This window comes from Haemaphysalis longicornis, unplaced genomic scaffold (genome assembly GCF_048455015.1).
Source record: "Haemaphysalis longicornis isolate Haplotype H1 unplaced genomic scaffold, Haemaphysalis longicornis Haplotype H1 scaffold_10, whole genome shotgun sequence".
NCBI lineage: Eukaryota > Metazoa > Arthropoda > Arachnida > Ixodida > Ixodidae > Haemaphysalis > Haemaphysalis longicornis.
In genome coordinates, this window is record NW_027526204.1 from 150,489,870 (window position 1) to 150,514,785 (window position 24,916).

The 24,916-nt window shown below is 51.0% G+C and overlaps 2 protein-coding genes across 7 annotated transcripts in view; one reads left to right on the top strand and one right to left on the bottom strand.

Annotated features, from left to right (window-relative positions):
• The window catches only part of LOC144159629 (nuclear factor interleukin-3-regulated protein-like), a 43,631-nt gene extending 21,184 nt beyond the window's left edge, over positions 1 to 22,447 (top strand). Inside the window, exons 1-2 of one of the 3 annotated variants that reach the window (XM_077691225.1) lie at positions 15,586 to 15,940; positions 20,453 to 22,447. In XM_077691225.1, the coding sequence (XP_077547351.1) occupies positions 15,859 to 15,940; positions 20,453 to 20,853 (483 nt within the window). In that variant the 5' untranslated portion in view covers positions 15,586 to 15,858 and the 3' untranslated portion in view covers positions 20,854 to 22,447. Of the gene's footprint in view, positions 1 to 15,585; positions 15,941 to 19,306; positions 19,530 to 20,452 lie in introns of those variants that run through there. The other 2 variants (XM_077691224.1, XM_077691223.1) reach the window with 2 other exon arrangements.
• Mon2 (Mon2 homolog, regulator of endosome-to-Golgi trafficking) overlaps positions 1 to 24,916 on the bottom strand; it is a 206,971-nt gene that overhangs the window by 121,504 nt on the left and 60,551 nt on the right. The window lies entirely within an intron of this gene.

Here is a 24,916-nt window from a genome sequence, read left to right on the forward strand (position 1 = left end):
GGCACGCAACTGCAGGTAGAGCCTTGCATTATGAGCCACGGCTTCCTTTGCGTTTACATCCGGGCGCCGCATTTATATTACGGCAGGTTGCGCAGCCCCACTGCCTCCCGCTCGTACGTCCACGTCTCGCAACAGGCAGAGCAGCTGCTACTATACTGCGCGGCGATTTATCTTTCATGCGGCATGGAGTCACGTTCGGCTCCTCACTCCAGGAGCACACCTAGAGTGTCCCAACTGCGCTCCGTTTTATTAAATTCGCCGGAAGTGTAAAAGCAGGGCAGTACTTGCACCCTCGTCTGTGCACTAGACGCACTAAATCGCTGCAGCAGCTCATTACGACGCAGTTTACGAGCCCGGTGAACCGTTTTATCTCGGCCCTGAGCTGTAAAAAACTGCACAGTGCATTGTATTATACTCCATCTCGCGACGGGAACTGTATGTCACAACGTATGCCACAACGTACGAGCACCCCACATGCGCCCAACGGCCCAGCAGTACCTTGGGCCCCGAGTTTATGAAGAAACTCAATACAGCGATTTATTTCGCTAAAATGGAAAATTCGTAAAACCAAGAACGAAGTTTACGGGCAACTACGAGGAAAATCCGAATTTTCGTTCGTCCATTCTAAAAATTCCTAAAAATCGAAATTTAACTGTATATCTTGCCCCACGCTACCGGCATTACATAAAAGCTATCGACTCCTCCGTACGTTGCGAGAAAAAAAAATCATCGGGGCACGAAGTGTGCTTTCCAGGTAAAAGCATTAAAGCTCCCCTTGGAGATATAACTTCTTTATTGCTACTGTTCTGTTTTTTTCTGTTTGTTTTTTTCTTGTTTTTTTTTTTTTTTTTTTGGAAGGGGGGCTTCGACAGGCCCGCCACTGGCGACACTTCACGCCGCAATACCCCCGAAAGTTCTCCGTGGCCGGCGCACCCCTGTTCTACTCACGCACCGCCACGCTCACCTGACACGTAGCGCGCAATAGGCCAACTCCTGTCCCGCCACGCAAACGAGACCGACGTATGGCGGTAATTACGCACACGCGGCTCCAACTCTAGGGTCCCGGGTACGATTCCCATACGACTCCCGCACGAAAACTGTATGACCGAATTTCCTTTCGAACTATCCGTTTCGCACTCCTTTTCGCCGTCACAAACCTAGTGATCAAGTAACGTTACCGCGGCGTGTATCCAAGTCCCGGGCAACTCAATAAAGTTCTCTCTCTCTCTCTCTCTCTCTCTCTCTCTCTCTCTCTCTCTCTCTCTCTCTCTCTCTCTCTCTCTCTCTCTCTCTCTCTCTCTCTCTCTCTCTCTCCTGGCCTTACCGGCGAAACGGGACCCAACCTGTATATGTAGGCCTATGATGACTTACGCCAGAGGGCGCAAATCAACAACAACAAAAAAAAAATGCAGTCCCGCTTTTTCCCGGCCATTGCCGTTCATTCACTCTCGAAAACGAATTCAAGCGGGCGCGGTAGTGCTATCCGTCGCGAGACGGGTTCGAAGAATGTTTTAAAGAGCGCAATTCTTCATCGGCCATTATGTGCCCCCCAGGAGCGCGGGCTGGAGACGGAAGCCAACTCTGGCGTGTAGGACTTTATTTTTAATTGTGCTCAGCGCAGTCGCTGATTTTTCAGTAACGGCGAGCCGGGGAGAGCGCGTGGAAAACAGGTAGTTCATTTTTTCGTTTTTTTTTTTTTCCGCATTATCACATACAATGCCGCCGTCGACCACTTCTATTCCGCTTTGGGGTCGGCAAGAAAAATTTTAAAAAGCAGTGAGTGAGTGCACGTTTATAGGCACAGAAAGCTCACCATTGTGCTATCACGTCGCGACGCCGATCGGCACAACCAACGACCGATTGCCGAAGAATGTCGCCGCCGCAAACAGCGCTCACAAACACGTGTGCACCGCACCGCAGGTTGCATCGCGGCCCACGACGGCGCGACAAACGATACAATGCCGGAGACTTCCACACACGCCCCTCACATACGCGTACGCACAGGCGTAAAGTAGAAGCCGCCATCGCTTCTGCATCGTCGCATCTCGCATATCTGCACAGCCAGTCGACTCTTACAAGCGAGGTTTGGGCAGCGACGACTCCGGTTTGGGGGGTGATCCGCTCTCCTCATTGCGTGTCGAAGGCCTTTGAGACTGTGAGGTGAGCAGCGTTGACACGCGCTCTAAGGAACGGTAGAAGGGGACGGCGACAGTGGGGAGGGATACGGCTAGATCGACTTTCGTTAACGTAGCCACGACTTTATCGGAAAAACTGGGAATGCATTTTTTTTTCGTCAAAGGCCCTGAGTGGCCCCATTGTGCAAAAAAAAAAAAAAAACGGTGGTGCCGTTTTTGTACGGTGAGTGATAAACACGTTTGAGTTCGTGTGGGAACTCAACCCGGGTCTGAGAAGTAGGGGCCGGGGGCGTCGCTACCACGCTATCTACCCAGGTTGGCAGCGGCGGACCGAAGGTTGCCCGAGTGCGTGTCATGTGACGGCTGAGCGTGACGGCACGTGAGCAGAAGAGGCGCGCGCAACTACGGGCAACTGATTTTGGGGAGCTTAGGCCAGAAGTGTCGCCGTTTGCCGGTCGAAGTAGTTCGCGCCAGAAGCGAAGAAACGAAAGCGAAGAGACGCAAACACGATGTAGCGGTAAACAAGTTTTAAGTGCTGAGCACTTTAGGGGCTCGCCTTGTCGTCGTAGCTCACTCGCTGCACCCAATTAAAGCCCCACGGCGTACCGTCGTAGCGGTGTCCCGCAGAGAGAAAGCCAAGCGGTTTATATAGTCATGACTCATAAGCGTTCGAAACTCCTGCTCAGCAGGCGCTTGTCATACATATCCCCGTTGTTTAGCGCAAGGAAAACTGTAGGTTCATTTGAGGCAAAATATACGTAATTAACCGGCAGCGCCCGCGTTCATTTAGTTAGGAACGGTTTGGTTGGTCTTTACGATAGCAAGCGAAAAAAAGTGGCAGTGCAACGCCGGAACGTGCGGGAGGAAAAGCAAGTAGAAAAAGAACAGAGCTCCCGCTCGCACGGTTTCAGGCAGGGGGCGTGCGAGCATCGCGAAGGCGGGAAATTTGAATCGCATTGGGGAGTAGCAGTGAGCGAATAACGGCGCTTCAGCCCATTATGGCGAATCACTGCTCCGCACTTCCGACAGCTTTCACATTGGGATCGCCAGGCTTTCGTCTCCAAAGCGCGCAATCAGACTTCAGTGTGTCCGCAGGAATTTTTTTGCGAGAATACATGGGAAAACAAGGGGAATTAAGTAAAAAAAGGGTGCGTTTTTTTTTCTTCTACAGAGCGCCACACCAGTCCACATAATTGAACTGGCGAATCATGCTCTGACTTCATCATCAGCAGTTCCACCCCCCCCCCCTCCATGTCATATAAATGTCATCATCGCCGTCGTCGTAAAAAGTGCTCAAAACACTCACCAGCCACACAGCCGTTATTGCACAGCCCGTGACCAATGGGACAATGAGAGTCTATTTCGGTACAGTGACGTGACGGTGTGGCCCATATTTGGCTGGCCATTGAGAGTAACGAATTCGACGTGTGACGTCACGCATGCTCTCGGCGGACCATTCATTTTTCTCTCCCAGGGCAGGTGTGTACTGTTAGAACTGAGCTCTACGAAGGTGCTTTGGCGGAGGCTTGAACGAACGAGATTTCACCACCTCCGCTGCCGCTACAAAATTATTGACTGTAGCCTAAGGACTGTTTTCTCCTCCCCCCGTACTCCCCCAAAACCGTTTTATAGAAGAGAGACCGAATTCGGTCGGGGAGCGACTTTTTACGGAAAGCCTTCCGTTGTGACCCGCATTCCCATGCTGCAAAAAACGGACCCCAACGGACAAGGTTCCGTACTTCCACAAACCGGTTACACGAAGGAGAGGCCGAATTCGGTCGACGAGCGAGTTTTTACGGAGCGCCTTCCGTTGTGAACCGCATTCTCATGCTGCAAAAACAGACGCCTAATAGACGGGGTTTATGCACAGGAGAGGCCGACCGCGGCCCACGGGCGCCTTTTACGGAATCTCCTCTGTAGCGTTCCGCTTTCCGGTGCTGCCATAAAACATTTGCCTCAACGGACCGGGTTCCGTACCCCCAAAAACAAGTTGCACGGAAGACAGGACAGATTATTCCGTCGAGAGGTGACTTTTTACGGAACGCCATCCGTTGGCGTCCGCTTTCGCGACAGAGAGAAAAGAAAAACAGGTTTCAGGACGTTTTGCGTCAAAAAGATAGGACATGTACCAACAGACCAAGAAACAACTGTGGAGAGAAGCGCCCAAGGATGCTAAAGCATTAAAAATGCTCTTCGAACACGGCAGGAAGCGGAAGCTAACAGACACTGCTACGGACGCACACCCACTTATTGTGCCGCGGCTGCAGCGATAACACGCGCAGTCGGGAATTACGCGCCGACTCGCACCACGAGCGCTCGCTCGCAACCGTGTCAATGTCAGACAAGAGGCCCCCGCGCGACGCTGAGGCCAGCGCAATCAGAAGCATACGCGCTGCCGAAAATAAAAATAACGCGATACGAGCCACGGCGGGCGCAGGGAGGGGGAACAAGGGGATCAAAAACGCAAACAAGTGCGGAGACACGCAACGTTCGTGCTGCACGAAGCAATGCTTGCAGCAGCAGCATCAGCAGCAGCGAGGGGAGAGAGCTTCGGAGGCGGCAGCTGCGGCACGGCGCGGAGTTCACACAAAATAAACGCCCGACGTTCCATTTTATCCGCGAGGTGCGCGGCGTTCCCTCTTGAGAGGTTGTTTGCGCGGCTCTCGAACGGTGTGGGAGGGGGTCCTATTATCGTCGGATACGCAGGAAGGGCACGCAAGCTCATCTTAGCAAAAAAAAAAAAAAAGTAACAATGCAATCATTTTAGCGGAAACATTTCTTTCTAGCCCCAGCCACACTTATCTATGCGATATCTGCTCTTCCTGCACTGAGTAAGACATTATGAAGCACGTTCCTCGTTGCGCGCACCGCAAAAACACTCCACGGCTACGGCGACTGTGTGTCGGATTCGCACTCACGCCTGTAGCGCTCAGGCGATAAACAAAAGAAACGAATAAAAAAAAGGCCTGTCACTAATGCCAGACGTTTCGGTAAATTTACAGCGAGTTCAATTGTTAAATGCGGTAGCATTTATAGACCCCACGATTTGAAGTACGTCAGTCCGTACAGCACTTAATACCTCTTCCGCTTTTTACCTCCACAAGTTAAATCCTGCTGTCCTTTCTTCGTGCGGCGAAAACGGATCCAAACATAACCAAACCAGTTTTAAAACAACGGGGCACCCTCCGTTAGCGCCCGTCGCCCTTCGTGGTGCAAAAAACGGATTCCAACAGGAGCGGTTCCGTAAAAAAGACACCGCTCTCGCCTCTCTACCGTATTGCCAGACCAATTTTAAAATAACGGAGCACCCCCCGTTAGCGTCCGTCGCCCTTCGTGGTGCAAAAACGGGTTCCAACGGAAGCGGATTCGTAAAAAAACCCCGCTCGCCCCTCTTCCGTATTACCAGACCAGTTTTAAAACAACGGAGCACCCTCCGTTAGCGTCCGACGCCCTTCGTGGTGCAAATACGGATTCCAACGGACGGAGTTGCCCAAAAAGTTGCCCATGGAGCGAGTTTGGCCTTTCCAGACAAAAAAAAAAGAAAAGCCCAATTCACTCTAGGGGCGACTTTTTTTTTTTTTTTCGGAACGCCTTCCATTGGGGTTCGTCTTCGCAGCACCGAGAGAAGACAAATAGCAGTTAAGGGAAGATGGAAGAAGGTACCACGGCGACGACGATGCGTCATAGACTCCGGGCGTACGTTCACGCACAAGTCACAACCCGTCGGCAGCATTATCCCGTCAATGCTATGATGAAGATATATTGTCACAAACGTACGTGCAAGAAAAAAATGTTGCCCTGGAGCCAGAAATACCTGCACTGTAAACGACTACTTCGCGAATTAAATCAGGGTTCACGCTGCCTTACGAAAAAAATTCCAAGATTCTTCGAGGACTTTCAAGACTGCCCGAGCGGATTTTCGAGAACAACACTGTCTACTAAAAACCCAAATAAGGCCAATGTTGAGGCGAGAATGGAGCCTTGACATGATGAGAAATAGTAAAAAAATGCCGAAGTTGCTGGTTCCAACGTTTCAACAAAGGAACTCGTCGTCAAATCAGTCCCCTTTGTTGAAATGACGTCTCTAGCGACTTTTCCTTCTTCGCCGGTTTATAATCGTGTGCTAGAATTACACGGATAAACATTTTTAATGTGATACGAAATGCAAACTTTCATTAGCTAAGGAAGAACAGCAAAGCAGCCCACACTCAGTCATTCTCGCGTTGATTTTATGTTAACGAAAGTTCCAAAAATTCACCAATTTTCGGGGGTTGTAAAAATTCCAGGACTTTCATGGCCGTGAAAGCGAGCTTTTGAAACTCAAGGGTTTTTCAAAGAACCGCATTAACCCTGAAAGGCTATGTTGCGGAATATTTCGCGAGTATAGTACAGTATGCGACATAGAGTGTGCTAGAAACGAAAAATGTTTACGAAAGCATTTTTCCCGCCGTGTCGTGGCGGTTATGAAAAACCGTATAACCGATCGAAATACCTGTATGGGCGCAAAAATGACGACCGAGTTATAAGCCCCCAAAAAACCACAACACCAGCTGCCGCGCCCACACGCTTTCCAAGCGGCTCTCGAACGACGAAAACACAATAAAAAGCGGTCAATTCGGCAGGCACACTACTATACTCTGGAACAAGTTAAGAACGGCAATAGCTCATGTACGGTATCGCTCCGCCTAAGCGACGGACCCGGATGTCAACGGGCGCGCGCGTTTTGAACGTAGACGCTATGAACGCGCGATATCGCCTGCCTTTTCTCACGTAGCTTGTTTGTCGTTGTTGCAGTAATTTATAAGCATAGTAAGTACAGAAGATTACGGAAACAGCTCGTGCCATGTTCAAAATATTCCCAGTAACGCACTACTTGCGCCGCGCAGAGTAACATCCGGCTGCGGTGATGAGGCACAGCTGCAACTTCCGTTGCCGTTCTTAAGTTGTGACCGAGTATATACATACGGTGGGGATACTACGCCGTATACAACCGCGATTTCCAACATTAGGCGTTCTTGTGCGGTCAAAACGACAAAGTGCAAAGTTTCGCCGCATGATCACGCGGAGCTTTCAGCAAATTTTCTCCGCCTCAATTTTTTTTTTTTCACAACTGCGCAGGGAAAAAATGGCAAAGAATATTTAATTTAAAAACGATATGTACTTTGCTGAACTATTTCGCGAAACCTGTTCGCTTACATTGTTCGCGAAGTCAGAGGGCAATCCGTGAAATACGCAACAATTGTTTTCCGGCGAAAATTGCGTCGTTTCAACCATTGTACGATGACAGCTGTTGCGTTCGCCGGCATTCCGGGAATCGCCATTCATGCGGCCATTCCCGTTTCCAAACGATTGGGGTTGAATAGGCGTGAGATGGGAGTTTCGATCTAGCTTCGTTTTTTTTTTAACTACTTTTAATTGTAGCAATACAATTAATACTTCGCTACGAACGCTTCTGACGAAAACGCTTACGAAACAGGCAAGACGAAAATTGCCCAGGAAATCGGAATACAGACTTTAAATAGATGGACGAGAAACAGAAGACAAGAAGAAAGCGGAGACTAGAAGCGTATTGCGACGGACTGCCGAACGATGCCGCCAGTACGTGACATCAGAGAGTAGAGATCTTTAGCATAGTGGCCAGCTAGGCTCGCGCTACGGCAGCGGGGTTTTATTTATTTATTTATTTATTTATTTATTTACATAAGTAAATAAAATACATATACACGATAGATACAAGTTATAAATAGTGTGTAAAATGTACACATCTTGCAAAAAATGTTACACGATACATATACACATGAAAAACCACATAAAATTCATAATACCATGGAACATGTTCAGGCAAGTCTTTCAGAAACTGTTCAGCAGGCAAACGTCGGCGCGCTGGCTCTAGATTGTTCCATCGTTCAATTGTCTGTTTATCGTTCAATTCCATCGTTCAATTACCGGGTCCATACTGCGCATGCGCGCGCGGGGGGTGCGAGGAGGTTGACCCTCAGCGGAGCGAATGCGCGGGCTCGGCGTGGACCGGCGCGCAGAACTAATCCACCCTACCGGAATGAATCCGCAAGCGCCCCAGTCCAGTACCGGTACACGCCGCTCCGGCATACCAGCTAGGGTGCGCTACGCAATAAACCCGACTGCGCATGCACGCGCGGGCACGGCGATGAGGGCTGGGCCGCTCGCGCCCGAGAACTGATCAACCGGGCCAAGGACGAGCCGGGACTACCGCGCCCAGTCACGAGCTACAGAGACGTCATTGGCAGGTGTAGGTTCCCCCCCTAACCTCACCTGCAACTTAACAGGAACCAACAGACGATCGTACGCAGAGTACAGGCGGGGTCGCTGGCGCACCCCGTCCTCCTACACAGAATGTACCCGGAGGAGCACGATATCAAGTGCCCGTTCTGCGAGAGCGAGGAAGCTTGGCACCCTGGCACACGTCATAGCCTGCTTGGGGCTAACACATCCATCGTGCCATCACGTCCAACGAGCAGAAACAGCCAATTTCGTGCCGTTACATCCAACGTGCCAGCACATCAATCGTGCCATTACATCCAACGAGCAGAAATATCCAATTTTGGACACTGCATCCAACGTCATTACATTCATCGAGCAACTTCGTCCAAAGTTGTGTCATTACATCCAATTTCGTCCACTACATCCAATGGACAACCACATCCAACGTTTCATTTCTTTCAGCGCGTAATGCCCTGTTGCCTAACATAACTATATTTCTAGGCTTAATTCAACTTGGTCTGACGAACCTAATGAATGGAGTACTTTAGCTTAGCGGGCAGAGTGCGCAACGCTACACCTTCTCTTCTAGGTGTAAGTGTTGTTTGGTACGAGGAATAATTGCACCCACTACAGTTAATCAGTCCTCATTTGAGTGTTGCCATGAAAACGGCAGGTGGTGCAGACAAAGGCCCTAGTGCAGACGGGTTTTTGAAAGGCTAAGTTTTGTAATAAACAAAACATTGAATTTTGTTTATTACATTGAGTTACAAAACATTGGGTTTTGTAACACTGTAATGCTACTATTCCGACTGATATTTTTTTTTTCCTAACTGCCGTGTTAAACCGTCCCATTCTCATAAGTTAGGTGTTTACTTTGTTTAACAGCAGGGGAGAACGCTTAAAGGGGCACTGACACAAAATTTTGAAGGCGAGATAACTTCGGAGATAGATTGGTGGGAATACATATAAATCATCTGCAAAATATCAGCGGTGAATACAGCCTAGAACATATTTAAAATCAATTTTGAAGTGTGCGAAACGCAACCGAGCGGCCAGCAGAGGACCACGCGCAAGTGTAAATAAACAACATCCAAACACGTCACGAGTTTGTGTTTGCCGCTTCCGCACTGCCGGCTCGCCGCTCCAATCGGAGGGCCGGAGGGCGGAGCTTCTGCTCTCGAGAACGAACGACCCGATCGTTGGCGGCGGAGGCGCCGTGATTTCGTCAGCTCATCGGGCAGCTGGCCGCGACCAAAGTTCTACAGCGGTTCCAGGCACTCTGTTTCTATTACTGTTTATTACCATTGGATGCGGAAACGCGCCGGAGGCACGAAAAGCCCACTGAGCAAGCCGCACGGTCGCTGTGCAGGCGGCGGCCACGGCCGCGAAGTGGCCCACGCCGGCGCAGGTAGCTCGAGTGATAGCTTGTTACCGCTGCACGAAATTGTCCCCAAGTCCCGACCATGGTGGCTTACATGAGAAAGGAGTTAATGATGCCATGGCGGGTTGCATTAAAAATTGTCATCTGCACCGCTTACGAGAGCGGCACTCGAATATCCGCCGCAGTGCTAAGCCGAACACATCTGTAGGCGGACCTGTAGGCAGACCGGCCGGCTGCTCCCAGCGCGCGTCTTGCCACCCACCGTCTCGAGCGGCGCGCGTCGTTCTTTAGCCGCGGTAGCATTTGCACTCGCAGCGCCTGCGTCACATCCACGGTCGCTTTTTAATTAGGCGCCTCACGAGATCAGTACGGGGGGGGGGGCATTCGCAGAAACTGCCGTCGATGCGGATTCGACAGTGCTACGGCGGCTCTGCTCTGTAACTGTGATATCCCTCCGACGGTCACGTGGTCAGCTTTGTTCACACAAAATCCATCGTTTCGCGGCACTCGCTGAAACCGAAACTGCGACTGGCCGCATTGAAAATGCCTCTAATTAAACAACCGTCGCACGCTGAAGCAAATGAGGTTTCTACACGTTATAAGTAGGTCACTAGCTACTTATCGCAACAAAAAAAAACAAGATGCAAAATTTTTGTGTCAGTGCCCCTTTAATGCGCAAGAAATATTTTCCGCGGCAAGCATGCACGTCAAAGCAGCGTCCCCGAACATGAGCGACGTCGGATCGCGGCTAATTGGTATCTCTGAAGCTCAGATTCGGTACTTTTGTGAAAAAGAACTTCGCTACTCAGAAAAATATTTAAGAAAATGTCTTTAGGTAATTGGATAATCAATTCAAATAACATTTACGAAAACGCAAGCAAATGAGAGGGGATCGAGGAACTACCCTCAACAAATATTTATAGGTGAAATCGCTTGAAAAGTATGAGGATTCATAAGTAGGTGTTAAATAATCCCAATAAGAGCACAGATGCCGTCTCTAAAGAAAAATAGACGCTGGAGATCCTGTCCGAAAACAAATCAAAATAAAAACAAAACAAAAAAATTATATGTTCATGCACCGAAAGCTCCTTTTGGACCGAAGGGGCTGCGGGCGGAATCCCGATGGACGTTCGCCGTGGGGTCAGCTACCCGTCTTCCCCGAATTCGTCTCGACACGCGGGAAGTGGGGAACCAGCGTGCATGCCGCCTGCTTGCGCGGGGGCTCGCCTAAAACTCTCGCCCTTGGATTGGGCCACCGCTGCCCTTCGTGTCGCTAATTACGCGCTGCAGCTTCGGCTAGCCAAGGCAGCCCACTCTGGGTGCCAAGGAACTTTTTTTTCCCGCAGAACGCGCGGAAGCGAACGAGATCACGTGGGCGACAACGGGATGGGAAACGTGAGGGTGTGGCTAAAAAAATCCTCGGAACTCCTCAGGCACCCAGAAACCTCCACGGCAGCAAGTCTTGATGCGACCGGTTTTGGTCCCAGCTCCGAACGAACTCGTTGAAGGATGCGCGAGCGGTCGTAAGCGAAGAAGCATCCCCCACCGCAGCGCACGTACCAATTAAGGTTTTGCCCCCCGCTCCCCCCCGTGTCCTTTCCCGAAGGTCAGGAGGAGGACAGGACAGCCTTCCCCAACGCCGTGTAAAAAGCCGCCGGCTAGGCCCTTAAAAAGGGTTGCGACTCGCTGGCGTCGGCAGAGGCCACACCTCTCTCCCGCCGACGGAGGGGGACACAACAAAGTCACGAGAAGGGAAGGGGGTCATCGTCCCGACAGGGTCAATCGACGCTGCCATCATTACACCTTTCCTCTTCAGAAGGGTGAGCAACTACATCCAACGTACCAGTGAGTGCACTCACCTCAAGAACCCCCCCACCCACTCCCCTCCAACTTCCCCAATCCCCGAGAGAGGTGGGAGACGTTGTCCGGCCCCGACCTGACGGCCCAGCTCGCGCCCAGATCACGCATATGGGACGGTCGACCCCGTCCGGTGCCTGCGTGCACTAACCATTTTAATGGGTTCAATAAAAGTTGATTCTCTCTCTCTCTCTCTCTCTGGGCCACTCATCCCCGCGGAACAAATTCGCACATGTCTAGTCGGGTCTCGGTACCCGCCGGCCTTAGCGAGGCGCACACTAGCCGCTAGGCTAAAACTCTCACTAAAAGAATCAACAAAAGTGCAAGGAACGTAATGAGCAGTTTTTTTCTTGTTGGCGAACCACTACCACATACAAATATTAGACAGTTTTAGCTGACCGTTTTTGACGCTCCGCTCCGCACAACCGGAGCGTCAGCAGCCGAAAGGCTTTTAGGTAAGCGATAACCGTATCTCCCTCGACAGGGAATGATTCGCGTGACTGGTCGTTTCGCGTGCGCTTGTAAACCAAAACTTCATCCTAAAGGAAACATAAGAATTTGTATTTAATCACCCAAACAAAGCAAAATACCATGTTTCTTGCCCTCATTTAACCTTTTTTTTTTATAATGTAGTCGCTGACATAGTATGATTTTTCGAAATAACAATAAAGAAGCCGATAAACCTTGGAATAGCCAAGCCAAGGCTGCCTTTCTCGGCGCTGCATAGAAGCAGCCCCGCGCTTCGGTCGACGTTTTTCGCTTCCGTTCTGAAGATCTTTGAGGTGTGTGGCACCATCGCCTATTCGGAAGCGCTTTCGCGCATTTGTCGCTCGTGAAAACTCTCTATTTCTCTCTAACTCTCTATGAAAACTCTCTATTTCTAAGATTCGTATACACCGCCTGAGAGCGCTTGTGATTCGTTAGTAGAGGTTATGGGGGGGTTCAAAAAAATGGATTTGAGAGAAAACGATACTCATGCGTTTCCGAACGGGGTGCACGATGACGTTTATGCGACTCGTGTTGTGCTACACTTCCAATGGACCGCTGAAAGAACCGCTTCACGTATACCTCGCTGCCGCATCGCTTGGAGCGCTTCATCATCGCTCTCATCGTCACCATCAACCTTTTCAGGTCCACTTCAGGACGAAAGCACACCCCACAGAAAGCACATCCCAACCGCTTCAAGCTGGTGTCACTCAAATCCATTTTTTTGAACCCCCCCCTAACCTCTACTTTCATCCCTACACCAAGTTCTGCCTTCCCCTCCTCCTCACCCTTCCTTCTGTAGCCGCTCCATTCCCCTGGTGGTGCACCCGTTGTCAGCCCTAAGCAACCCACCATCATCAACAGCCTATTTGAATCCACTGCAGGACAAATGGCCTCTCCCATCGAACCGCTCCTGTGCTGCGCTATTCGCGTCCATTCGTTGCCTGCGAATTTCCTTATTTCGTCCCTCGTGTTATTGGCCTTCCCCTTCTTCCAGACCCGACTTTCGGTGTCCACTGAGTTACCATGGCGGTGCCCCGGTTGTCATTTCGTCTAACTACGTGGCCAGTCCAAGTCCATTTCTTCATTTGAACTACGATATCCTCACCTCGCGTTTGTTCTCTGATCCAGGAAGCTCGTCGTTTCCTCTCCCTTAGCGTAACTCCTATCCCTCTTCTTTCCGTAGCCCTCCGAGGAAGCCAAACTTCACTTTTGTCGCTAAGTTTCAACAAGGATGTCTTTCAGATCTCGTTCTGCAATCTATTCGCCCTTTTCTCAACACTAACCGCTTTGTTAAGGAACGTAACGCCGCTTCCAGCATCTGTTAATGCGCAATCGCCGATTGCAGCCTGCCGCTGGCCGGACTGCAAATCGCCCGGCTTAATCGCGAAACGTGCCAGTGGACGCGGATGCCGGAGCATTCATGACGTCATTTGAGAGCGCACGCAGCGAGCGCTCAAAGCGGCCGAATTTCGTTCTTGGCGCTCTGCCCGACGCGTCATTTGACGGACACAAGGTGTCATGCGACGGCGAAAGACCATTAGCGACGGTCCGCAGGTTGCGTGCAAAAAAAAAAAAAAAAACACAAGCCGGCCGGACAAACCCCCCGCTAAACTTCCGCCATTGCGCCGAAAATAGGGGAGAAACCGCAACTTGCGGAACGCCGCAAATATCGCGGTAACAACATGCCGGACACATATCAGATCGGGGCCTTTTACAACCCAAATCACGCGTACTGTACAGAACGGTGACGTGACTGCTTCGAAGAATCGCACGAACGATACCGCGTGAGACTACGGCCGAATGTCTAGTACCGTTGCGTCGAGAAACCAAAACGTCTTTATTCCGAGGGCGGGGCGGAGGCTTCGTTCGAAACGAAACAGCAGCACGCAAAAAAAAGGCGCTATCGAACGACCGCGATCGTCGCCGTCCAAGCACAGCGCGCCTGGGCGGTCAACAATCTTGGGGCAATACACTCCCCGCCGAGGGCGCGAGCGAACGTCGCTGACATTTTATCGGCCCTTTTATTTCTTTCCTCTCTGGCAGTATCATTGCCGCGCCGCCACCGCCGCGCTTCTCTTCTAGGTACTGACAACTCCTCCTCCTCAAACTCTCCTCCTTTTCGACCAGCGAATTCGCCAGAAAAGAGCTACCGAACCTCCCCCTCCCTCCGCCCCAACCCTTTCCGCACCCGTTCCAGTGCTCACGCCCTCACTCCTTGGCCGGCTCAAAAACACTGCAGTTCAGAAAGGACCTCGCGCAAGGAGAACCAAGCGAGCGCGCACCCTTTCGCAACGCTGCGCGGGGCTTTTCCTTCTTTTTTGGGACACAATCCTTGGCTATTTCTTCGCGTCGGCTTCCCTGACAACCAGACACACAAATACGTACTACAGCGGCCGGACCAGCGGGGCGCAGCGACGGAGGAGGAGGGAAAGGGCGCGCGCACACGCACGGGATGACGCAAATCGAACTGTTTACCACCACCGGGGCTCGGCCACGGCCCGACGACATTGCGCAAAAGGTCCCCAGCTTCCACGACCGGAGAACCGTTTCCCCAGGTCGGAGGAGACGAAATCTCCCTAGGACGTCCCCCTCCCCTCCAATAATTTCTCTCACCCCTCCCGGCGTTCTCGGAACTCCTGCAAGGTTAACGTTAGGGCGACCAACCGATAGAATTTCCCAACGTTCATTCAAGAACACTTGCATGGTCGACGCTTCCGCGAATACACACAACATTAAAAAAAAAAACAGATCCACAACAAAGTAAAACCACAAATTTAACTCTTTTAAAACACACGATCGCAAAACTAGAACTGGCTCAGTGTGTCGAGCTTGTGGTATTTGGTTTGTCTACACTACGGAGTATCGTCCCCCACACCACTGAAGGCCCCACTAAGCTTTGACAGTGTGCTATCTTGTACATTGTTTTTTACATCTACGTGCTCTTTTGAACTTAAGCCACAACTATTTCAACAACTATTTCAGCGCACGAGCACGTCAGCTCCATTTACACGAGTTGGTCGTTTTCAAGAAAGCACTAGCGGCACCGGAAGTGTGTTTTCGACTGGTGTAAATACAGTTACCCGCGTTCTCCGTGACAATCCACGCGTGTTACCCCGCTTAGCACACCTAACTACCGGCAGGCGTGGAACGTTCCATAACACGTCAACCGCTTGGCGCCAAAGAATGTCGCGCCCAGAACCTCGTAAAAAATTTTCCACTCGCCCAGAACAACAAGCCAGGCGTCAGGCTTAACCGACAGTTACACACTCGGAACAGCTGCGGCTGCTGCAAAACCAAACCCCGCCCGGTTGCGGCATATCGCACGCGCAACCGAAACGCCGCGCGAGCAGACGACATAGGGAAAAACGACGGCGCCTAGGGAACGGTGGCGCTCCCCAGAAGGTCGCGCGCAGACGAACAGTATACACACACACACACACACACACACAACACGGCGGCGCGAGAGGGGGCGGGGAAAAAGGAGGAGGAGGGCCTCATGCGTGGACGAATCAGTCAGCGATTGCGCATCGTTGAAACGATCGGCGCTCCGTAGGCGCACGGCAGTCGGTGCCCTTGCCACCTCGCGGAAAGCAAACGGACGCCGCTCTCGCGCTTGTGTTTATTCCGCGGCTCGCCGCCTTCGGTGGATGATCGTCGCCGACTCGCGCAGCTCTCTTGAGCGAGGACTTCACCACGCCGCTTCTACTGGCTACCGATCGGCACTTCTCGATCCAATCCCGACCCGGGCTTGAAGTCATGGGTCCCGTTCACATTCTCGAACAGCCGCACCTGATGTGGGGACGCGAGATGCCGCTGGGACGGACGCCGCTCTGCCAAGGTTCGTGTGGATGCTCTTACGGTCTCTCTCCACATATTAATTTTTTCTCTCCTTTTTTTCGGTCTCTCCGGATACTGAGATGTACGCTACTTCTGTGGAGCCACCTTGCAACCTTCCTTGTTTTTCTTTTACAATCCCACGCAACCTCCATATTTTTTTCTTCTTAATTTCTCCGTGTTTACTTACGTTACGATTCGCGCAAATACTATAAGCGCTTTCGTGCCCAAAACGATTCTCGAACTCGCGGATTTGGACTACACGAACCCTGCTCCCCCACATCTCGCGGGAGTAACGATTTTCTTCGCCGCCGTCGATCCCTTTGTTGTTTATCCGATTCCTGCTTCAGTGTCGCAATGTGTTGACCAAATCTCTCCTGCTTCGATCGCTCCCTTTGAAATGCAAGAGCAAACGAAACAGAAATGCGGGTGGCGGGTTCAGAGTGCCGACGATGATGTATAGTCGTTACACAGCGGTGCCGGATACACAGATGACCCGGGGCAGGTCAATTCTAGTGGCGCGTGCAACAGCGCACTGCACTGACGGCTGTTGACAGCAAGCGTCGGCTCCGCCTACGACACGTGTGATTGCGCCCGCCCGAGGGGTCCGGGTTCAGACGCTTGACGGCAGGATTTTATCATCCGGCACAGGCCCATTACCCTGACAGCGGCAGCAATAAGCAAAAAGAAAGGCCCCGCGATAAGTCTGCGGTGACCCTTTTTTGTTGTTGAATTTCTACTACACGAACAACTGTGACGGGCTAATGTTCCTGGAATTAGCGAAAATGCACACACAAAAAAAATTACTGCCTCGATCCGCGCTTCGCAGAACGCAGCGAACAATCGTCAGTGTGTCAGCGACGTGCAACTTTGGTCGCGCGCGATATTTACTCCCAGATTGACCTCAGCCGAAGGATTGCGAAAATATTGCGACACTACTCTGGGTACGCATTTGTGGCGGTCAATATCTTTGCCAGCTTCGCCACCCCCCCCCCCCCCCCTTCCCCCACCCAGCTATTTTTTTTTTTGCTTCTCTTGCTTTATTTTAATCGATTTCCGACTGACCGGGCGGAGGTCAGATGCTTATCCGTAAACCGTTACTGGCCGCGAGACGATTGGGGTCCGTGCATTTGTCGATGAATCACTTCCGACGCCATCACTGACGGCCTGGGCGCGAATCGATTCGGGTTCTCAACTGGACCACAAATCGTTCCCAGCGAGGAATCCGAAAAGACGTTTCACATATTTTCTCTCATTCTTTCCGCAACGGCGTTTTTACGGTTTACGGCCGTTAAGTTAACGTCTGCTCAACAAAACCTCGCAAAACTGTTCACATTGCATGCCCAGCGTAGCATTTCTTGCCCTGTTTTTTTCTTTGTTGTTGCTGTTTTCACTTCCGTTCAAGCAGCAGGCGGAAACGGAAGCGCGGTGTTTGTTTACTATTACTACGACTTAAGTTGGAGAAGGCTTACTGCGTAATGACAGCTTCTTGGCAAGCGCTCGCGTTTTTGAAAGGTCCCCCGCGGCCGAGGCGGCTGTTTTTCGGCGCAATTTTAATGACGCCACTCTCGACCCCCCCAAACAATCTAGGTGCGCTAAGCCGCTCTTGTTTACGACGGAGAACACAGCCGCGACGCAACGGCTGTCGTTTTCTCTTTGCTTTGAGCTGAGCGTTGCGTAAACCGGCGTCACGGGAATAATAATTAGTCACCCATCGCTCCCCAAGACACGTCACGCGATAGGCAACGCGTCGCCGCCAAGTTACGCGATCGCTTTTTCGCGCTAGCTTGAACAACTCATCCCCGGGCCTTTCTCTACTATGCGTCTCGGAGGCGCCGGTTATTCACAGCGGTGGTGGTGGAGGGTGGGGGTTGAGGCAAGGCGAAAGCGATGACCGGCGAAAGTGACGAAGGTCGCATGCACGCGAAAAGGAGGAGGGTGGGCGTTGACGCGACGGCAGCCGAGCGAGGTGGCGGGGAGGGAAAAAGAAGTTCGTGCGTTGCGTCTTCTTGCCTAAGCTGGCGGTGGCGCGGTACGGCCGGACGTATTTTCGCCGGAACTTCCGAGAATTCTCTCCGGCGGCGCCGGCCGCGAGGGGAAAGGCGCGCCGAGTGACTCAATCTCTCGAGCGTGCGGAAATCCCGAGGCGGAGCGACGATTTCGCGTCCGACGCGCAACAGTACGACGGGTGTTGTACGCTGTTCTACGGCTACCCTTCTTTGAACGGGAAGCTGATTGTAAGCATCACGAGAAATGGCGTAATGCGAACCGCCGAACTATCGGCGCACCCCGCGTTGTACATTCTTATTTTTTCTTATGCTATCGCTATCTTGAGGGAAGTTGTCAACATAGAGTTTCTTACAATATAACTAGAGGGGAAACTGGCGCTGCGATCGTACGCCTCGATGGGCGTGATGGGTAATTGTGGATTCGGATTGGCGCTTGATGGCTCGTGGAACTTACTATGGATTGCAGGCAGTTTCGTTTTCGTTTTGGATTTGCATGAACGCATTTGCTTAGGCGGGTGTTGGGAGGAGTGATCAGAAATACGTTTCTCCTTGAACTGCATGCCTCGCGTGCACTGACGCCGCCCTGAGTGGAATGTTTTACAACCGGAGTTGCGAATTGGGTGGGTTATCAATGCATTGCCGCACAGCGAGCATGAAAATACAAATGACGACGCTCTGTGCGGCGAAGTTGTCTGCTAATTAGGAGTTGCGGCGCTGCCCATTCGGCAGAGCAATGTATTGTCAAAGCTGACGACGGTTGTGAATCGCTTGGAACAGCCACACCTTTCGTGCGAACGCCGGCTCCTACGGCGTAGACCAGCAGCACCGGCGGCTGATAGGAACGCAGCTTGATGGATGTCACTAATTCACGCAAGAATAACTTCTCCAAAGGTAATCGGTTTCTTTTTTCTTATGAGCACAAAACTTCTCTTACTATTACAAACCACCAGCGCCGAAACTTTTACAAGTAGTTTTTAAAGAAGTCCGCGTCCTGCTGTAGTTGGCGGAAAATGGCAAACCTGCTCCACAAACCTTCTCGACTCCGCGTCTGATTTTATTTAAACGCACCGTTTTATTTCGTACAAAACCGGTTTTTCGTCCCTAACTTTTTTGTTCGCCGTGTAATTTGTAAACGGAGAACCGGACAATAAGAGCTTTTTTGTCAGAAAACACAATTTGCGCAGCCATAAGCCCGTTTTGATCCTACGCAATCCGGTTCCAAAACTACCCATCATTCCCAGTGAAGCGTAAGCGCCGCTGCCATGTTCGCGTTGACACTAGCGCCAGTTTCCCCTCTAGTTATTTGTATGAAACTCTATGGTTGTCAAATAGCGGAGGGGACACGAACTGGTGACGTCACGACAAAATGAAGGATGCGAGGGCGAGGTCTGCGCCTCCGTTCGGGGAGGAAGGAGATAGGGGCGGAGCATCGCGTGCAAAGGCGTCGCAAATGGCACGATTAGACTTGAGAGCTAACATCTTTCATGCGCATACGTGCGACGCGGCACCGGAGGTTAACGCTTGACAGGCGGCAAGACGGAATTTGTATGCGATATCGCACCTTTAGACATCTGCTTCGCAGAGGTAAGGAGCCGTATAGTTCTGGCTGCGCGGGGTCTTTGACCGCCAGCTACAAATTGAAATCTCGCGCTTCGTGCAAGTCACTATCCCAGCGGCGCACCAGTTTTATAGATATATTAAAAAAAGGGTCGAAATAAATTTTCATCTTTTCGACGTCGAGCTGGCCGGGAAGTTTTGAGATTTAGTCGTGGCAAGGTTGCGCGAGGGTAAAGTTTGAGCACTAAGATTGTTTTTTTTTTATTAGCTGCGACGTTGCAGACGATAAAAAACAGAAAAGGCGCCAGACAGAGTATTAAAAACGGAGACGAAAACAGGGGGAAGAATGGGAGAAAAATACAGCGCGCCGCAGCAGTGGTACTTTCCGGACTCGGCGATATTGCACGAAGTGACGGCAGGGGATAAGTAACGCCCGTGCACTTCCCCGTACAGGCGCTGATAATGCCGTCATCCACCGAGCTTGCTGCGCGGACGTTGCGCCACAACCGCGTAATGGCAGCGCTTGCCTGAAGAGGTAGGGGAATTACCGCGCGCCCGTGCGAGTAGTCCCGACAGCTCGAGGCTCGTCGTTTGTTTCCTTCTTCGTCTTATCGCGTGATGCCACGTTGACCCGCACGCGCTCTCAGAACACAAGTGCTTTTTTTTTTCTTTGCCTTCCGCGTGCAGCGATCGAAGCCGACAACGTACTCTCCCACTCGCGAACAGTGTAGCTAAACTTCATTGTTTGGACTGCTGCCCTCGCAATGCCGTCGCCACCGCCATCTTGTTAATTGCATTAGCATTAACCCTAAAGATGTGGCGTTGAGTGTATTCTTGCATGAATCCTTGGATCAATTCTTAGATTTGGCAGCAAATAGCAAGTGCTTGAATGTGGTGTTACGACGTTGTCCATAACCTCCTGTTCCCTCTTTCTTCTTCCACTTCTACAGAGTCCTCGGACGTGTCAGACGACAGTCCCGTGGCAGCCCTGGACATGTCTCTGGCAGCCTCCCGGCCCTCGCCGTCTCCCCCGCTGTCCCAGAGCCCGACGCCGTCGTCGTCTCTTCTGCTGGCGTCGGGCGCCTTCTCCGGGCTGGGCGCCCACCCCAAAAAGTCGCCGCAGCCCATCCCGGCCGAGTGCAAGGACGAGGCATACTGGGAGCGCCGCAAGCGCAACAACGAGTCAGCCAAGCGCTCACGCGAGCTGCGCCGCATCAAGGAGCAGCAGACGGCGCTGCGCGTGCTCTACCTCGAGCAGGAGAACCTCCAGCTGCGCACCGAGCTCACCATGCTGCGCACTGAGGTGGACAAGCTCCGACAGCTCCTCTTTGTCGGAAAGCACCCCAGCTGACCCGTCTGGCGGACACGCTGAGACTGATCTCTGGCAGCCGAGGGGGAGGGATGTGTTCTTGCCACCACCTCCTCGCTACACCCACCACCCTGAACCTAGTCGATGAGCGGCGGGAGAGGGCTCCTCCTCCTCCTTTGTTGTTGTGTGCCGTGTCACCAGTCAGCAGCCACGACTGCACGACACTGCCCTCTTCCGGACCGGACTCACGAGTGGACAGTGGGCAAGAGCTGAACGGGGCGTGGTCTTCGTAAAGAGGGAGCCGTGAGAGGGCTTTAGCGCTGATTACTGGCCCAGTTCATCCACATTTCTCCTTTTGTGTTGGTTTCTTTGTTTCTCAACCATTCATAATCGTCGTCCGTCTGCTGCCACCAGAGAGAGGGCCAAAGTTTATTCCTCGGGCCTGCCCGACTACAGCGTCCTTTTGTTTATCTCGTTCAGGGGTCTCGTTGAGTGGGCCACGTTATGGGCATTTGATCTCGACTTCCAATAGTAAATGGCAATTGTCACGCCGCACGACGCCTTTCTCGAAAAGACCGGGTGGCAATACGCCTGGCGCGATTTTCCTTCCTGCCCGTCGTGTAAGCCATACGCTGATGATGCGAGGAATGCGTACGCCAACGTTCCAGGCTGTGCCACCATGCAAGATGTAATATATTTTTCAAAGTAGGAACATAGAGTAGCGCGCCCAATCGAGCCACGTCGTCCCCCTTTCCCCCTTTTTTTTCTCTCCCGCTTTTTATTTATTTAATTTATTTCCCAGCTGAAGCAGGACAGGATTTCCCCGCCCCTACGTAGCAGGTGTCGTCCCAACCTCATTTAAAGGAACGCATGGCAGGACAGGGGGCGGCTTCGTCTGCTACAACGCCCACTTTGTTTCGCACCGAGCGACTTCAACAGAGCTGTTAGGAGGCAGACCAGGGCGGCGACATTGTGTACTTCTTGCGGCAGACTGATGGACAGAGTGAAGTAGAGATTACCGAGCAACGAATCTGTGATCCCCTCCTCCAGCTACGTTTGCTTCTTTCGAACCCCGTCCTTTCAGTTACGCTCGCTTCTGACGATTCTCCTAACTTATGGCGCAAGAGTGAACAATGGCCGGCGTTGTGATAAGAGTGCGTGTGAAGAGTCCGGCTTGCAGCTCCCTCCGTGTTTCTACTTTTTTTTTGTGTTCCAGTTTTCGCGTTTCTTGTTTTGTACCACTGACGAGACTGTTAAGTTTTTATTTAAGGGTTTGCAAAAACCGCGAGACGACAGAGAGAGAGCGCCGCTCTTTTATTGCTGTTAACTTCATGTTGCATTTCCCTTTTCTTTTTGTGCGAGAAAGGCTGTCGAGCCCGGCACGCATGGTGCGCGCGAAGTTGACGGAATAAAGAGAAAGTTGTGTCCAGAAAGCTTTTTACGGCATTGATTGACGAGACGAGCCTGCGCTTCCGCAAATGACCAAAGAGTTCGAACACCCAACCTCTGGGGGCAGTCGCAGGCAGGTCTCGCCACTCAGTGCTCATTGTGCCTACCGTTATGCAGTTCTAACGGCACACGTCTGCTGGGAATGTGATGGAAATGATTGTAAATAAAGTAAAGATGTTTCTGTTTACACGGTGTGTGTGTCGATGCCTTTCTCCGCAAACGATAAGTTTGCTGCTCAAAACCGAGCTTCAGATGTCTTGTACACTAAAGCATACGGGACTCTCATGGTTGACACAGAGCCCACACCACACCCTCATCTCCACGGCAATGCCATTGCAACGAAGACAGCAAGACCTACTTGGCGACGGTTTTAAGACCCAAAAACCTAGAAAGCTGTCTCGTAGCTATTTTTGACCTATATTAGTCTGCACCTGAGCTTCAACAATAACAACAAAAAAAAAGGCAGCTAGAAGATTCCAATTTAGGCCTTGCAACACCTAAGATACGAAACCCATAGTAGTTACATGCTCTGGATTACTGCAAACACCACCTAAGGTTCTAACCTGCACCCATTGTTGATCACATGGAGCTTTGCTTTTCACCAGTGTCGAGGGGGGGAACAGAACTAACAGCCTAGCCGTAGCAGAGGAGAAGCGTATGGCAGCAACCCTGCAGGATTTGTACGAGTCTACAGGGCAACTACAAGACCTTGCAACTGCGTCGCAAAGCTAGTATTTTCGTAGCCCGTGTTGGTACGTTAATTCCTCAAGAGCAGAGAGGGAAAAGTTTCGTTGGCAGCGGACAGCAGGAAGGCTCAGGCCAAGTATGTGGCTCACTAAAGTTGGGCCACATTCAGTCTTGAGGAGTGATACATAGTGAGCCGTCATGAAGACCAGAAATATCTCTATAACGTACGAAACAAAGTAGAGGTGCAACCAACCACTGCTCACTATTACTAAACTATGCCTTGGAGCTAAGCAATCATGTTTTTGATAAGTGCCTCAACACCACTCCGTTTACCTGTATGCTTTGATTTTGCATCAAACACTTGTGGAAGAACCCAACCTCACTAACGACAGAAATAGTACGATACCGTGCAAGCTGTCAAAACCAGCCCAAAGTTATTCGAGTTATAACCATCCTCCAGAATGATATGTAGCTGCATTTGGCCAAAAAAGACAACTGCGCGAATTGACGTTAACAGGGCTTTGATTGCACTTCTGAGACAGCCAACTAACTGTTAGTCATTAGTATCCTGTCATGTTTTGTTTTTTTTTTCTAATTTTTTTTCCCCAATAACTCAAGCCCTCACAGTGCTTGCTATATGTAGCGAGTAAAGCCCAAGATAAATGGCTAGGTTAACGTAAAATGCACAAATATGCAAAACTATTGCATCTTGCAAAACAGTGGGTTCTGTTCAAAAACTGATCAAGACAATAGCGATGAGGTGCATGCCACAACTGTGGAAATAGTGCCCTGGAAAAGCCCCAATTTAACTTCTCCTGCACCAGTACGAAAGCAGTTCAAGCTTCTTCAAGCAAGCGTCATTTCAAGCTTCTTAACTACCAGTGGAACTATAAATACTTTCAGGCAGGAAGAAACACACAAACACACGCGTTTTTGTTTTGTAAAAGGCACAGAGCAACTAATGCTGTGCCATCTAGTGGCATACATATTTGTACATTTTTCTGATCCTCTCCCTGCTGCGGAACAAGTAAGGTGTCACACTTCTTAACCCAGGTTTAAATTTTAGTATTTTCTTCAGCCCACAACTTCGACAATGTTTTTTGTCGCACATTTATTTAGCGCGTCATTGTTGGATGACTGCGTAGCTGACCAACTTTAGGTTTTGTTTTGGCAGAGGGTGTCGCCAATCACCATGCTTAGCCGAGCTAAACACGTCATATTCACATCTTCGACTAAAAAGAAAGGGCAGAAATCACGCGCCCTAAAAATGCAGCGAGAGTGGAACCAAGTAACGTCATCAACGGCTCTTCAAAGGTGATCACCAATCACAGAATGTGCTCCCAAAAACAAAAACTTGCGCACGCACCTAATTATTTGGCACTGCTGCCAAGAGATACGTCGGTGATGGCCACAAAAGAGCAATCAAGGTCTATGCTGGCAATTACGAAAACGTCTGCCCGGATATGCACGAAATTTTAGTGCCAAAGTTACAGCATTCCAACTGCTCAAGACTTCGAAGAAGTGGGGGCAGTAGAGAAAAACAAACGAGCAAAAACAAAACGACGTTGCTCGAAAAATGACAAATCTAGAACACAGAAGATTGTCCTCCCAAAAATGCGGTTTAGCTGTCGAGGGCTCTCACGAAAACCTTGACATGACACACTCGTGGCGTACACAACAACAACGCCAGCTCACGAATAACGCAGGCGCCGCAACAAGGAATAAAAAAATAAATCCCGTAAAAACGATGGATATCACCGCACACGCTAGACGAAACCCACGTGTCACGAGACTTCGACGCACGCCACTTGCGCAAGCAGGCCGCAAAATGAGCCGGCAAGATTGAGGACGCATTCGAGAGCACTTGCCGTTAAAGGTCGGCAGATGCGCAAATAGATGCCTTCTGAAAATAATCGCGCGGGAATCACTATCGAAAAGGTCGGCAGTGTCGCAACAAACCTCGAAATGG